This window comes from Hemitrygon akajei, chromosome 5, assembly GCF_048418815.1.
Source record: "Hemitrygon akajei chromosome 5, sHemAka1.3, whole genome shotgun sequence".
NCBI lineage: Eukaryota > Metazoa > Chordata > Chondrichthyes > Myliobatiformes > Dasyatidae > Hemitrygon > Hemitrygon akajei.
Window position 1 is genome coordinate 26,329,842 of NC_133128.1, and position 14,724 is coordinate 26,344,565.

Below are 14,724 nucleotides of genomic sequence, written 5' to 3' on the forward strand. Positions count from 1 at the left end.
GGTCCAGTTTTCTTCCTACACCATACACTGTGAAGTTCTGCCTGCCTGGGAGCTTTTTTAAAGATCACCCAAACATTTAATGCATTTTTATTATTGCAACAGACTTCACACTAACAGGTTCACAATCTTGCATCCTTTTAGTATTTATTTCTCATTACTAGCTATTTGGGAATACACAAGACATTAAAATATAGAAGAATTAGTCCACTTGGCCTATCGAGTGTGCTCTGCCATTTAATCATGGCTGATCCATATCCTCTCAGCTCCAACCCCCTGCCTTCTCCCTGTTACCCTTCATGCCCTGACCAATCAAGAATCTATCAACCTCTGTCTTAAATATAAAGACTTGGCCTCCACAGCTGCCTGTGACAACAAATTCCACAGATTCACCACTCTCTGGCTAAAGAAATTCTACCTCATCTCCATTCTAAAAGGATGCCTCTCTATTCTGAGGCTGTCCCCTGTGGTCCTAGAATCTCCCACCATAGTAAATAACCTTTACATATCCACTCTACTGAGGACTTTAAACATTTGATAGGTTTCAATTAGATCACTCCTTACTCTTTAGAATTCCAGTGAATACAGGCCCACAGCCATTAAACACGCTTCCTTTGACAAGCCGTTCAATTTGGCAATCATTTTTGTGAACCTTTGAACTCTCTCCAGTGTCTGCACATCCTTTCTAAGGGGGCCAAAGCTACTCTCAGTACTCCAAGTGAGACCTCACCATGCTTTACAACGAAACAACATTACATCCTTACTTTTATACTCTAGTCCTCTTGAAATGAATGCTAACATCATATTTGCGTTCCTCACCACCAACTCAGCCTGTAAATTAACCTTTTGGGAATTCTCCACAAGGACTCCCAAGTCAATTTGCATCTTAGATTTTTGAATTTTCTCTCCATTTAGAAAATAGTCTACCCTTTTATTTCTTCTACCAAAGTGCATAACCACGCCCTACATGACACTTCTTTGCCCATTCTCCTAATCTAAGCCCTTCTGTAACCTACTTTCTCAAAATTACCTGCCCCTCCACCTATCTTCATTCGTCTGCAAACTTTGCAACACAGCCATCAATTCCATCATCCAATCCTTGACATATAAAAAGAAGTGGTCCCAACACAGTCCCCTGTGGAACACCACTAGTCACCACCAACCAACCAGAAAAGGTTCCTTTCATTCTCACTCTTCGTCTCTGACAATCAACCACTGCTTTATCCATGCCAGTATCTTTTCTGTAATGCCATAGGCTCATAGCTTGTTAAGCAGCCTCATGTGTGGCTCCTTATCAAAGGTCTTCTTAAAATCCAAGTACACAACATAAACTGATCCTCCTTTGTCTATCCTGCTTGTTATTTCTCCAAAGAATTCCATCAGATTTGTCAGGCAAGATTTTTCCTCAAGGAAGCCATCTTGACTGCAGCCTATTTTATCATGCATCTCCAAGTACCCCAAAAACTACATCCTTAACAATCGACTCCAACATCTTCCCAACCACTCAGGGAATACTAATTAGCCTATAATTTCCTTTCTTCTGCCTCTCTCCCTTCTTGAAGAGTACCTTATTGCCCATCAGCTCCCTCTGGTGCTCCTCCCCATTCTCTTTCTTCCACAAGTCCATAAGCTACAGGAGCAGAATTAGGCCATTTGGCCCATTGGGTCTGCTCTGACATTTCATCATGGCTGATCCATTTTTGCTCTCAGTTCCAATCTCCTGTCATCTCTCCTCGTCCCTTCATGCCCAGACCAATCAAGAATCTATCAACCTCTGCCTTATATATAAAAATAAAGACTCGGCCTCCACAGCCACCAGTGGCAAAGAACTCCACAGATTAACCCTCTCTGGCTAAAAAAATTCCTCATCTCCGTTCTAAAAAGACACCCTTCTTCAGCCTCTCTCCCTTCTTGAAGAACAGAGTGACATTTGCAATTTTCCAGTCTTCCAGAATTTAGTGATTCTTGAAAGATCATTACTGGTGCCTCCACAATCTCTTCAGCCACCTCTTTCAGAACTCTGGGGTGTACACCAGACTGCCCAATGACTTATCTATCTTCAGACCTTTCAGCTTCCCAGGAATCTTCTCCCTATTAAGAGTAACTTCACACACTTCATGTCACCTGACACCTGGAACTTCCAACATACTGCTAGTGTCTTCCACAGTGAAGACTGATGCAAAATACTGTTCAGTTCATCCATTTCCTTACCTCCCATTACTACCTCTCCAGCACTGTTTTCCAGCTGTCCAATATCCACTCTTGCCTCTCTTTTAGACTTCATGTATCTGAAGAATATTTTGGTATCCTCTTTATTATTGGCTAGCATACTTTTGTATTCCATCTTTTCTTTCTTAATGATTTTTTAGTTGCTTTTTAAAAAGCTTCCTAATCCTCAAACTTCCCACTAATATTTCCTCTATTATATGCCCTCTCTTCAGCTTTTTATGATGGCTTTGATTGCCCTTGTTAGCCCTTGCCTCTACAGTACTTCTTCCTCTTTGGGATGTATATATCCTGAGCCTTCCAAACTGATTCCAGAAATACCAGCCATTGCTGCTCTGCTGACATCCCTGTTAGTGTTCTTTTCCAATCAATTCTAGCCAATCTCACTCACGTGTCTGTAATTTCCTTTACTCCACTGCAATATTGATGCATCTGACTTTAACTTCTCAAATTTCAAGGGTGAATTCAGTCATATTATGATCAATTGCTCCCCCCCACCCCCAGACCTTTAGGTCTCTAATGAAATCAGCTCATTGTATAACACCCAATCCAAAATAGCTGATCCCCTAGCGGGCTCAACACAAACTGTTCTTAAAAAGTCATCTGGTAAACATTCTAGAAAATCCCCCTCTTGTGATCTTGTGCCAATCTGATTTTCCCCATTCTACCTGCATATTGAAAGCCCCCATGACTATTGTAACATTGTCTTTATGGCATGCATTTTCTACCTCCTGTTGTAATTTGCAGACCATTTCCTTACTACTGTTTGGGGGTCTGTATATAACTCCCATCAGGGCCTTTTTATACTTGCAGTTCCTTAGCTCTATCGACAATAATTCAACACTTTCCAACCCTATGTCATTGCTTTCTAATGATTTGATTTTTTTTTAACCAACAGAACCATGCCACCCCCTCTGCCTGTCCTTTACATACAATGTACCTTTGGACATTAAGCTCTATGATTCAGTGAACGCCCTCAACATCGTAATGCCAACCTGTAACTGTGCTACAAGCTCATCGACCTTATTCTGTAATCTGTGCACATTCAAATGTAATCCTTTATTCACACTTTTTGTTTTTGGACCTGTTTTTCATTGCAACACATCCTGTTGACTGCAATTTTGCCCTGTCATCAACCTCTCCTTGCTAGGAGTTTCACTACACATTGCCCTTGCTTGTAAACCAACTACTTAATCCTCAGCATTATCACTCCAGTTCCCTTCCCCCTGCCAACATCTTACTACAAAGTATGATAAAGTATAAATAAAACTAAAGTAGGTTCAATTCAGAAAATATGAAATAAAATAAAATCTGAATCCAATTACAGATATCTAATTGAATCTAATTACCTAGTTAATCAGGTAAGATGTATCTGGGAATATGTCTTACTATAAAGCAGAGCTTATTTGGAATATTGTGCTTGGACATTTCTCTAGACAGCCAGTGGAATGCTGCAGTTCAAGCTGATCCTTCACCATAAAGCTAATTCTCACATATTGCAAAGACAGAGTCCTCCTCTCAGTTCAATACTTCGAGTTTAACATGAAAAGAGACTGAACATATAAATAGGCCTATATTATTCTTAACTGAACAAACAAACTTGGATAAGTCACAGAATTGATAGTGGGATAAAAGGAGAAATAATGAATAATGTTGAGAACGAGAAAGTACAGAGCAAGATTTAATATTCCAAATGCACACAGCAAGTTAAAACGATCTAAATGAAGTGAGATAAATCAGGTGAGCAGAAAATTCATGTTAAAAAAGTAAATATATTGAATCACTGCAAAATTTAAATTCAGATCCAATAAGGCACAGCACATTTCACTTATTATGGTTACTTACTGTTCTTGTCAGGAATAAATGAATCTGTGGACAACCAGGCTGTCGTCTGATTCCCATGACGGGCTTGCAGCCGTAGGAAGTATTCTCCAAAAAATAAAATGTCTAGTGAACTGAAATCACACTCTCTACGGATGATATTTTCACATCCTTTCACCTTCCTCCAGCCACTGGCGCTACTAAAAGGAAACAAGTAAACACTATGTAAAGGACAATCCACTGCAGTGAGTAGGCCAAGCCTGGCTTTACTGTTGAACAGGTGCAGTTTCAGTCAAAAACATGCAACACAACCATGTCCACATTACTAAAGATTTAATGGCATTGTCATGCTGATCTTGCATTCAAGCACAATCAGGAGTATGACCGGCATTAGCCAATCACAATAGGTGGAACTGTGAATGTGGTGACTGAGGTTAGAAAAAAAACATCCAGCTCTGGACCAGTACATGAATAGCTAGCGAGTGCAAGTGGATTTTCAACAGAAGAGTTAAAGTAAAACAAGACTGAAATAAAAATAGGGGGCTAAATAGGAGGGAAAGGTTGAATGATCTTGGAGAAGGCCAAGAGGTTGGCACAACGTGGTGGACTTAAAGGGACTGTACTGTGCTGCAGAGTTCAATGTTCTAAATCAGTCAGGAAAAGGTGTTCACAAAGGAAACATTACAAACTCCATACCATAACCGATTATTAGTGACTTGCAAAAAACTTAGTATGAACTGTATGTGTCAAACACTGGTACACTACAAATTAAAGAAAGATTTTACTGAGATAATGATGCTTCCCCTCCCACCAGCAGGTTCTGATGTGCTTTTTTGTTCCCTACCCCCACCCTGTGTGTCAGCTGAGGCTTGAAAGGTAGTGTCAGATTTTAAATCGACTGAAATATTTACTGAACATTAGCAAAAATCTTTTACAAAACTAAATATCGGCACGCAATTAACATAGAAATACACCAGGGCATGACAATCACAGCTCATTGACGATTTGGTAAAAGGCTTTAACTTCAGTATGAACTAACTGATTTTTGTTTTTACTTGTTGTTGAATGTCCAGAGGACTGCACTGAACACTCACTCCAATGAATTATCACTGAGACCAGCAGCTTTACCTACAAGCTTGAGGACTGTATCTGATTTAGGGAGCAGAAATACAAATGCAGAGATAAAAAGGGATGCAAATTAAAATAACAGTTGTCCAGTCCCATATTGTTGTTGCTTTGAAGAGAAAGACGTTTTAACCATGTTCTCTTGAATAGATATCAGCGGGGAAGGGAAATGGCAGCAAATGACTTCTTGGGGCACAATCAATCAATCAATCAAAGGTTTAGCAGTGTGAAACCAGCATGTTCTATTGTATCACTGCAGCACCCCACACTCTCATCTGCTTCCATTTGGCAATTGACCAGATTCTGTGACAGTATGTTGATTCCCAATATCAGACAAGGGAGCTTGCCCTCAATGTTTACTTGTTAAACAGATTCTACTGGAGGTCAGGCACTAACTCAATGTCCTAGTGACAAATCAGCAAATAGGGAGGAGACTGAAAATCTGGCTGAATGGTGCCACAACCACCTCTCATCGACGTTAGCAAAACCAAATGATCTGAACATTGACTTCAGGATGAAGAAATTGGAGCTCCACGAGCCAGTCCTCATCAGAAGATCAGAGGTGGAGAGGGCCAGTCACTCTAAATACCTCGGGGTTATCATTTCAGAGGACCTGCCCTGGACCCAGCATGCAAGTGCCATCACAAAGAAGGCACAGCAGCACCCCTGCTTCCTTAGGAACTTGCAAAGATTTAGTACGTCATTTAAAACTTTGACAAACTTCCATCGGTGCACAGTGGTGAGAGTTTACTGAATGGCAGCAACACTGCCTGGCATGGAGACAACAATGGAAAAGTAGTGAACACAGCTCAGTCCGTCACAGGTAAAGCCATCCGCACCACTGAGCGCATCTACAAGGCGCACTGCTGCAGGAAAGCAGCCTCCACCATTAAGGAACCTCACCATCCAGGCGATGCTCTCTTCTCGTTGCTGCCATTGGGAGGGAGCTAAAGGAGCCTTACGGTCCCAAAGCACCAGATTTAGGAACTGTTATTACTCCTCAATCAGAGTGGATAACTTCACTCATGCCAACTGATTCTACAGCCTATGGACTCACTTTCAAGGACTCCACAATTCAAGTTATCAGTATTATTATTACTTATTTATTTATAATTGTTTTGTTTCTCTTTTGTATTTGCCATTTGCACATTGGTGAAGCTCAGCAACTACTTATTATCAGTGGCAAACAAATCAAAGACAGCAACTAAATACTTTACTAATAACACTTGTTTGGTCAACGATAGCCTGTGAACAATAGCCTGTAACTTTCTTTTCGGAGTTCAGCTTTTGAACCACCTGAATGACCTGGGTGTGAACTGAAGTCTTGAAGGGGCAGTATGGCTGTGGCATGGCAGGCCAAATGAAGGCGGTGGGGCCCAGGCCCTGAAGTGAGGAATGAGCTGATATTTGGTCATTGCTGGAGCAGACTTGGAGGCAATTCGATGTGGCAGAACTGAGGTGAGGCGACCAGAGATGAAGCAGAGTCAAGGGAGGGTCTGGGCCCAGGCCCAAAAATGAGGAAGGACCCAAAGTTTGATTGATTTAAGCACCCCGCCGAATTCGAAGGGTCATGTACGAGCTGAACTGAAGCAGCAGAACACTGGCTCGAGAGCTCCTCAAAGCAGCAGGGCCCTGATCCGGGAGCACGGAATGACCTGAGGTTTGGACATCGTCAACATTGGGCCAGATTGTCGGGGCTGGGGGGAAGAGAAAGGCCAGTTCTGCTCATGTTTACTTGGCCCTTTGCTGAACTGAGGCTGTGATGCCTGGCTCTGTGTGGACTCACTTTGTAACTTGCAGTTCTGAATGCTATTTGCTTAATTTATTGTTTGCACAACTTTTTATTCTTTTTCTCTCTGAACACGATTTTTTATTGGTTCTGTTGGGTTTCTTTGTTTTGTGGCTGCCTGTAAGTACTTTGAACTTTGGATCACTGGTAATCTGACTGTATGGGTGTTACTGACAAATTGCAGTGCTATATAATAAACAGATCCTTTACAGTTTAGAATGAAAATCTCTTATCTTGGGATACACACATTCAGCAGTATCACTATCCCTCTCCCAGCCATCGAAACTTAAACCACATTTCATCATCTCAAGCCGACTGCTCTGATCTCCTCTCGTTGATCTCCACTTAATACAAATGAAAACTTCCTTCATTAAACTCCACTATCACCAACTTCTTTCTGGTAAATTAACAACAACTTTATTGTAAGATTTTCTCAATTGTTTTCTAATCTCTGCTTTGACTTGCTTCACAGTATCCCAGTGATGTCCTCATCTTGCTCTCCATTTCATACGTTGTGCAGTTTGCTACTGACATCAACTGCATTTGTGACTTATGAAATACGCTTCCTTTGCCCAACGATCATTTTGGAAACACTTCTCCTTGATGTCCTTTTGTGTCTCCTTTCTGCACTTCCTCCTTCTCATCCCTCTCAATTTTATCCCTTCTATAAAGTACTACAAGATCTCTTTCTGCAAAGGTTTAGTTAGAGATTTATTGTCATTACTAAGGACGAGATTGCAGTGCTATTCCATTCAGTGCAAAATAGCATACTGGCAATTCAATTACTAAAAACTCAATGAGTATATTTAAAAAGGAGAGAAAACCTGCCGATGGCAGAAATCAAAGTAGTCATGCGCCAGAAAAAGTGGGTTCTCCTGGTGGTCACCAATTTCAATTCTACTTCCCATTCTGCCATGTTAGTCCACGGCTTCTACTACTGCCGCAATAAAACCACACACAGACTGGAGGAGCAACACCTTGTATTCCATGTGGGTAGCCTCCAACCTGATGTCACAAACATTGCTTTCTTCCAGTAATTCCGTAATTCCTTCATTCCCCTTTCCCTCCCTCAGCTTCTCTCCTTACCTGCCCCATCAGCTCGCTCTGGTGCTCCTCCCCATTCCCTTTCTTCCACAAGTCCATAAGCTACAGGAGCAGAATTAGACCATTTGGCCCATCGAGTCTGCTCCACCATTTCATCATGGCTGATCCATTTTTGCTCTCAGCTCCACACTCCTGCCTTCCCCACAGCACCACCCCCCCTTCATGCCCTGACCAATCAAGAATCTATCTACCTCTGCATTAAATATAAATAAAGACTTGGCTTCCACAGCCACCTATGGCAAAGAACTCCAGATTAACCCCCTCTGGCTAAAGAAATTCCTCTTCATCTCTGTTCTAAAAAGACACCCTTCTTCAGCCTCTCTCCCTTCTTGAAGAATGGAGTGGCATTTACAATTTTCCAGTCTTCCAGAATTTAGTGATTCTTGAAAGATCATTACTGGTGCCTCCACAATCTCTTCAGCCACCTCTTTCAGAACTCTGGGGTGTACACCAGACTGCCCAATGACTTATCTACCTTCAGACCTTTCAGTTTCCCAGGAATCTTCTCCCTATTAAGAGTAACTTCACACACTTCATGTCCCCTGACACCTGGAACTTCCACCCTACTGCTAGTGTCTTCCACAGTGAAGACTGATGCAAACTACTTATTCAGTACATCCATTTCCTTGTCTCCCATTACTACCTCTCCAGCACTGTTTTCCAGCTGTCCAATATCCACTCTTGCCTCTCTTTTAGACTTCATGTATCTGAAGAATATTTTGGTATCCTCTTTAATATTATTGGCTAGCATACTTTTGTATTCCATCTTTTCTTTCTTAATGATGTTTTAGTTGCTTTTTAAAAAGCTTCCTAATCCTCAAATTTCCCACTAATTTTTCCTCTATTATATGCCCTCTCTTCAGCTTTTTATGATGGCTTTGATTGCCCTTGTTAGCCCTTGCCTTTAGAATACTTCCTCCTCTTCGGGTTGTATATATCCTGGCTTTTCCAAGTTGCTTCCAGAGATTCCAGCCATTGCCGTTCTGCCGTTATCCCTGCCAGTATTGTTTTCCAATCAATTCTAGCCAACTCTTCTCTCATGCCGCTGTAATTTCCTTTACTCCATTGTAATACTGACACATCTGACTTAAGCAATTCTTTCTAAAATTGCCTTTCATGGCCTTCTGTCCTCTCCTATCATTTCCCCCTTCTCCAGCCCTTTATCTCTTTCACCAATCTATTACCTTGTACTTCTTCTAACCCTGCCCCACTTTCTTACTCTAACTCATCTCTTTTTTCCAGTCCTGATGAAGGGTCTCATCCTGAAACATCGACTGTTTACTCTTTTCCATAGATGCTGCTGAGTTCCTCCAGCATTAAGTGTATTACTAAATTTAAAATAACATTTTGAGTTCTTTCAAATGACATTCAAGTTAGAACTGAATTAAAAACAAGCAATTCTAAAATTTAAAAAAGGGGATACCCCATTCATTAAAAACAATGATTAACTATAAAAGACCCAACAGTTAAACTGGCTTACCTTTTATAATTTACAGTATAATTCACAGTGTAATTACTGTTCTGTGCATCATCCCACTTAAGAACATACTTCATATTAAAAGCCTGAATCCGTAGGTTTGTTGGGGGCTTTATTTCTCCAAGCACTGTAAAAGAAATCCTCATGAATCTCAGAAGTAATATAAAATACCTCAACAATTTTTTTAACCACTTTTAATAAAAATTTTATTGATCCAAAATTTTATTTTGGTTTCTCACTTCACAGATGCTGATCTGCCTGGTAAATACTTCCATTATATTCTGTTTTTATTTTAGATTTCCAGCATATTTTGTTTTTAGAAGGTATTTTATTAACAAGATTTTCGTAACATGCAATTTTGAAAGAAAGGGCAATTAAGCCTGTTTTTAGCAGAAATAATGTTAGGGACTAATAATCTCAGTTATTTCTCCTTACACACTTGTTGAATAAAAGTAAATTTAATCGCACAAAGTACCTGCAGTTTACACTAAAGGTCAAATATTTATCTTTCTATAACTCGGTGGGTTGGGGGAATTGCAATTGGTGAATAAGTGAGAAAACAAGGGAAATAAATGACATCTTGCTTGCTGCAGTTTGCAGTGGCATCAACACGATTTGCCTTGTCAGAATATGCTTACAAGTAAAATGCAGATGGGTACAATCGCTATCTTTACAACCTTTACAAGTGGACAGGAATGAAGATGGGTGCAGTACAAATAACAAGCTGATTCACATCAAACAACATTAGTGGGCGTAGGAAATGACATGCTAGGTGCAAAAACTGTCTCAGAAACATGCTGGTAGATTGAGAAAGAAAGCGGTGACGTGCAGGCAGTGGAGACACTTACAATGTCATTACCTAGGAAAATATGTTTGCATTTTTACTAATTGATTCTTTGAAAAGATTCTCACCGTCTACTCTTGACAAAGTCAGGAAGCTGGGCAAAATCCCCAACTCTCATTACAAGTTCTAGTCAGTTCTGAACATAATACCTGCAATGGCCATCTCTATGGTGCTGAGGCTATGAAGACTATCCCAGCTGCTGTGCTCTGCGCTTGCTAATACGATGAACTGATAACGAGGCTTTGGGCCTACTCAGGGCTACGCCGGGGTTCAGACCTGAGACCTTGATTTTTGTTCAGAATGCTGTCATTTGCTTCAATTGTTTGCATGGTTTGTATTTTTTTCTTTCTCTTGTGCATCTAGAGTTGGTCTCTTATTCTTTTTCTAAATTTTAAGAGGGTTTCTTGCTTTGTGGCTACTTGTGAGCAAGCAAATCTCAAGGTTGCATAATTTATATATTCTTTGATAATAAATAAATCTTGAATCTTAATTATTTTACCAGATTCACTAGAACATTCAGACAGCAAATAGAGTTTTCTGATAGAACAAACGGTTACAAGTCAAGGTATTATTGCACATATCCAGGGAAACCCAAAACTGTATGTCTCTAAACTTTATTACTAGCTTCTTAATCTCTCTCTATATTATAGATTAGAGCTTTCTTTTATTAAAACTTTTGACAAGGTACATCAAAGTCAATGTTACTCCTTGGGATGTCAATGTTCTTTTTGACAGCCATTCCTAAAGTGCAGACTATGATGAGAAGAAACTGTACATTATTTCATTTCAAGTTTAGTGACCTAAACTAGTGACTTTTTACAGTAATACACAAAATGCTGAAGGAACTCAACAGGTCAAGCAGACTCTATGGAAACGAATAAAACAGGCAACGGCTTTGGGCTGAGAACTTTCTTCAGGACTGGAAAGGAAAGGGGAAGACGCCAGAATAAAAAGATGAGGGGAGAGGAAGGAGGATAGCCAGAAGGTGATAGGTGAAACCAGGTAGGAAGGAAAGGTAAAGGGCTGGAGAGGAAGGAATCTGCTAGGAGAAGAGAGTGGACCATATGGGAAACGGGAGAAGATACAGAAGCCTTAAGGCACACAATCAGCGATTTAGGAAGAGATTCTTACCCTCTGCCAACCGATTTCTAAATGGACATTGAACCCACGAACATTACCCTACTTTCTATTTTTTCTTACTTACTTCCATACTTCGAGTATGGAAAATTTATTTTTTTCTATATTTATCATGTATTGCACTGCACTGCTGCCGTTAACAAATTTCATGACATATGCTGATGATATTAAACCTGATTCTGATCCTGACCTTTGGGTAAACATTGGTGCCAGATAGCTTAGTAGTTGGTAAGTATTTACAGTTCAAATGCTGCAGGATCAGAGATCTGACTACAGTTTAAGGGAGGCCTACTAAAATGAAAAGTATGGTAGGCGAGTTCAATCCTGTTGTAACACACACAAAATGCTGGAGGAACTCATCAGGCCAGGCAGCATCTAAGGAAAAAGAGTACAGCTGACATTTCAGGCCGAGACACTTCAGCAGGACTGGAGAAAAAAAAAGATGAGGAGTAGATTTAAAAGGTGGAGGGAGAAACACAAGATGACAGGTGAAACCAACTGTGCTTGGGCTTGGTTAAGACATGGGATACTTGTTTTATTAATTGGCACAAGGAATTCTCCATGTCCAGTAGCAGGATGGACTCAGCAATTTGACATTCCAACTCTGTTGGCAAGTCAGGAAGTCAGAGCCTTCCATATTTAATAGAGAGAGAAAAAAAAAATCACAGATCTAGTATTTCAATAACCAAGCACTACCAGCACTGGCCTGTGTCAAATCAATCCCCTCAATTACCAAAGGAACATTAAGTCTACCCTACCAGCAAAATTTTGATGAGGGATATCATCCTAAAAGGCCTATTTATCAAATTAACTTCTTGTATCTTCCTGGCATTTATTGTCTTTAAGCTCCAACTTTTGACCTAGCAGCTACTCAAAAACCAGCCAAATGACTTTCAATAAATGGCTACTGATCTGACAGATAGAAGTAATTTTCACCTTAACACAATCTTATAGAATCCTAAACCTCCTAAGTGGAAAGTTCCTTTGATTTGCGACACCAAACTCCATCAGCATTTCAGCCGTTTTAACAAATGTCCTGAACCTGCAATTCCTATTGTGACACAAACATGAAAAAATCTGCAGATGCTGGAAATCCAAAGCAACACGCACAAAATACTGGAGGAATTCAGCAGACCAGGCAGCATCTGTGTAAAAAGAGTAAACAATCAACATTTTGAGCAGAGCCCCTGTACAGCAACCTCCAGTTCACCTACTTTTGAAACTGAAATTTTCTGCTCACTTCACCGATAATTAAAGTGCTTGCTGCCAACTGAAACACAACAGCTTTAATGATCCCTTTGTGCCTCACTCAATGACCTCCTACTCCTAACTTAACTATACGGCTCAGAATTACATTAATTTTATTAACTGATGCTCAACTGTGATGGGGCAAGTTATGGCAATTGCAATCGTTAACTCCAACTACTCTTCCATTCATCCAGAACTTTAACTGCCATGTGCTTTACAACTGTTAAGTCTATTCTCTAATTAAAATATTTTAGTAAATGTATTTAATAGTATCCAAATGCCATCCCAGGTACAACTCCCCCACCTAGCTTTATAACTGTCCGACAACATTACCTTCCACACTTCCTACGAGTTGCTCAAAAGCAAAATGGGACTCGAGCATTTAACATACAGGAATGTGTACAAGTTATTCTATTCTTTTATTTCACTATTTAATAACAATTTTCAATGCAAAAGTAAAGTTCAAATACCAAGAGGATTGGAATAGGTAAACTTTCTTTTTGCATCCCTGAATCCAATGGGTTTTATAGAAAGCTGTACACTGTATTTCACCATTCTACATGTTCACTGAAGAATGTTACACACACACACACACACAAAATGATGGAGGAACTCTGCAAGCACGTCAAGCATCATCTACGGAGAGACATAAAGTGTCGACAATTCATCAGGGCTGTTTACTCTCTAGATCAGAGTTCTCAACCTTTTGCTGCCATAAACCAATACCATTAAACAAGGGTCCACAGACCCCAGGTTGGGAAGCCCTGCTCTAGATGCTGCCCGACCTGCTGAGTTCCTCCAGCATTTTGCATTTGCTACTCCCGGATTTCCAGCTTCTGTAGAATCACTTGGGTTTACAAAGGTGACTACATCCCTGCATATCAACTGCAAGAACTGACACTACAAGTTGCCCATAGGTATCTGTCAAATGTTTTATGGAAATCACTTGATACTTTATTTTCTACAAGTCACCCCATTCTAGGTCACCGCCAACAACATTAGTACACAGATATAATTTGTATCGGGGTTCTCATGTAATCACAGTCCAAGAGTGGAAGGCGCATGCTCGTAGATAGTGCCTGCAGAAGCAGGTTTACAATGCAAAATGCTGTTAAATGATCAGAAAACTTGGGTGTAAGAGAGGCACCCCACGAGTTAGGAGTCACCTCAATTTATTGGTCAATTTATGCTGATCCATTATTTCCTACACACATAGTGCAACCTGCTCTAATAATTTTACAACTTGCGCTGCATCTGTAGGTTAAATTTGAAACAGAAAGTCAGAGGGAGATTTGACATTAAAATATTGTTACGAATGAGGAGCAAATCTGATGGACACAAGGGTCCAGAATCGCCAATGCCCGCCTCCCCCTCCTTTTTGAGAATCGCAAGATCGCTATTATTTCGGGTCTGAGACCCAGGAAATGAGAGATACACAGTATGTCAGGAAATGAGAGAGAGAGAGAGACGCAGGATCACAGCAAAGGCAGTTGTTATAGACAACGTAGAATACACAACAAGGTGGAATGTCTCCTAACAGAAGCGGAACGGAACCACTGATTACTGCTATTGTCTCTTGGAGAAGGAATTGTGTATTGAGTACTGTACTATTCATTGAAACCCCTCAGGGACAACCAGAGTGGTCTGGTTGAGGGATTGCATCATCCCAACCTGACTGACATCTGAGACCCCGTGAGTGAGAATAAAAGGAGGGTCTGGGGAACAACCCCTCAGACACACCAGGAGAAACGTATGAGACCGGTGGGGGGCTTCTGTGTGTGTGTCCATCCTTGCCTGGGTGACGAGTCCTCCACGGAACGGTCTAGCTAAAGGACGGATACGGATCAAGATCGTACCAAGGAAAGTCGGCAAGTTATTCTTCTATTTCTCTCTCTCTCTCCCCAACAATTGCAACACAGCGACAAACAAACAACGGCTGCAGCCTGTATGACCTGA

At 40.7% G+C, this 14,724-nt stretch overlaps 1 protein-coding gene across 1 annotated transcript in view; it reads right to left on the bottom strand.

Annotated features, from left to right (window-relative positions):
- LOC140728625 (interferon alpha/beta receptor 1-like) overlaps positions 1-14,724 on the bottom strand; it is a 53,768-nt gene that overhangs the window by 8,560 nt on the left and 30,484 nt on the right. The window contains exons 10-11 of the mRNA XM_073047627.1: positions 9,543-9,666; positions 4,069-4,244 (exon numbers count right to left, since the gene is read on the bottom strand). Coding sequence (XP_072903728.1) covers positions 4,069-4,244; positions 9,543-9,666 — 300 coding nt within the window. The remainder of the gene's footprint in view (positions 1-4,068; positions 4,245-9,542; positions 9,667-14,724) is intronic.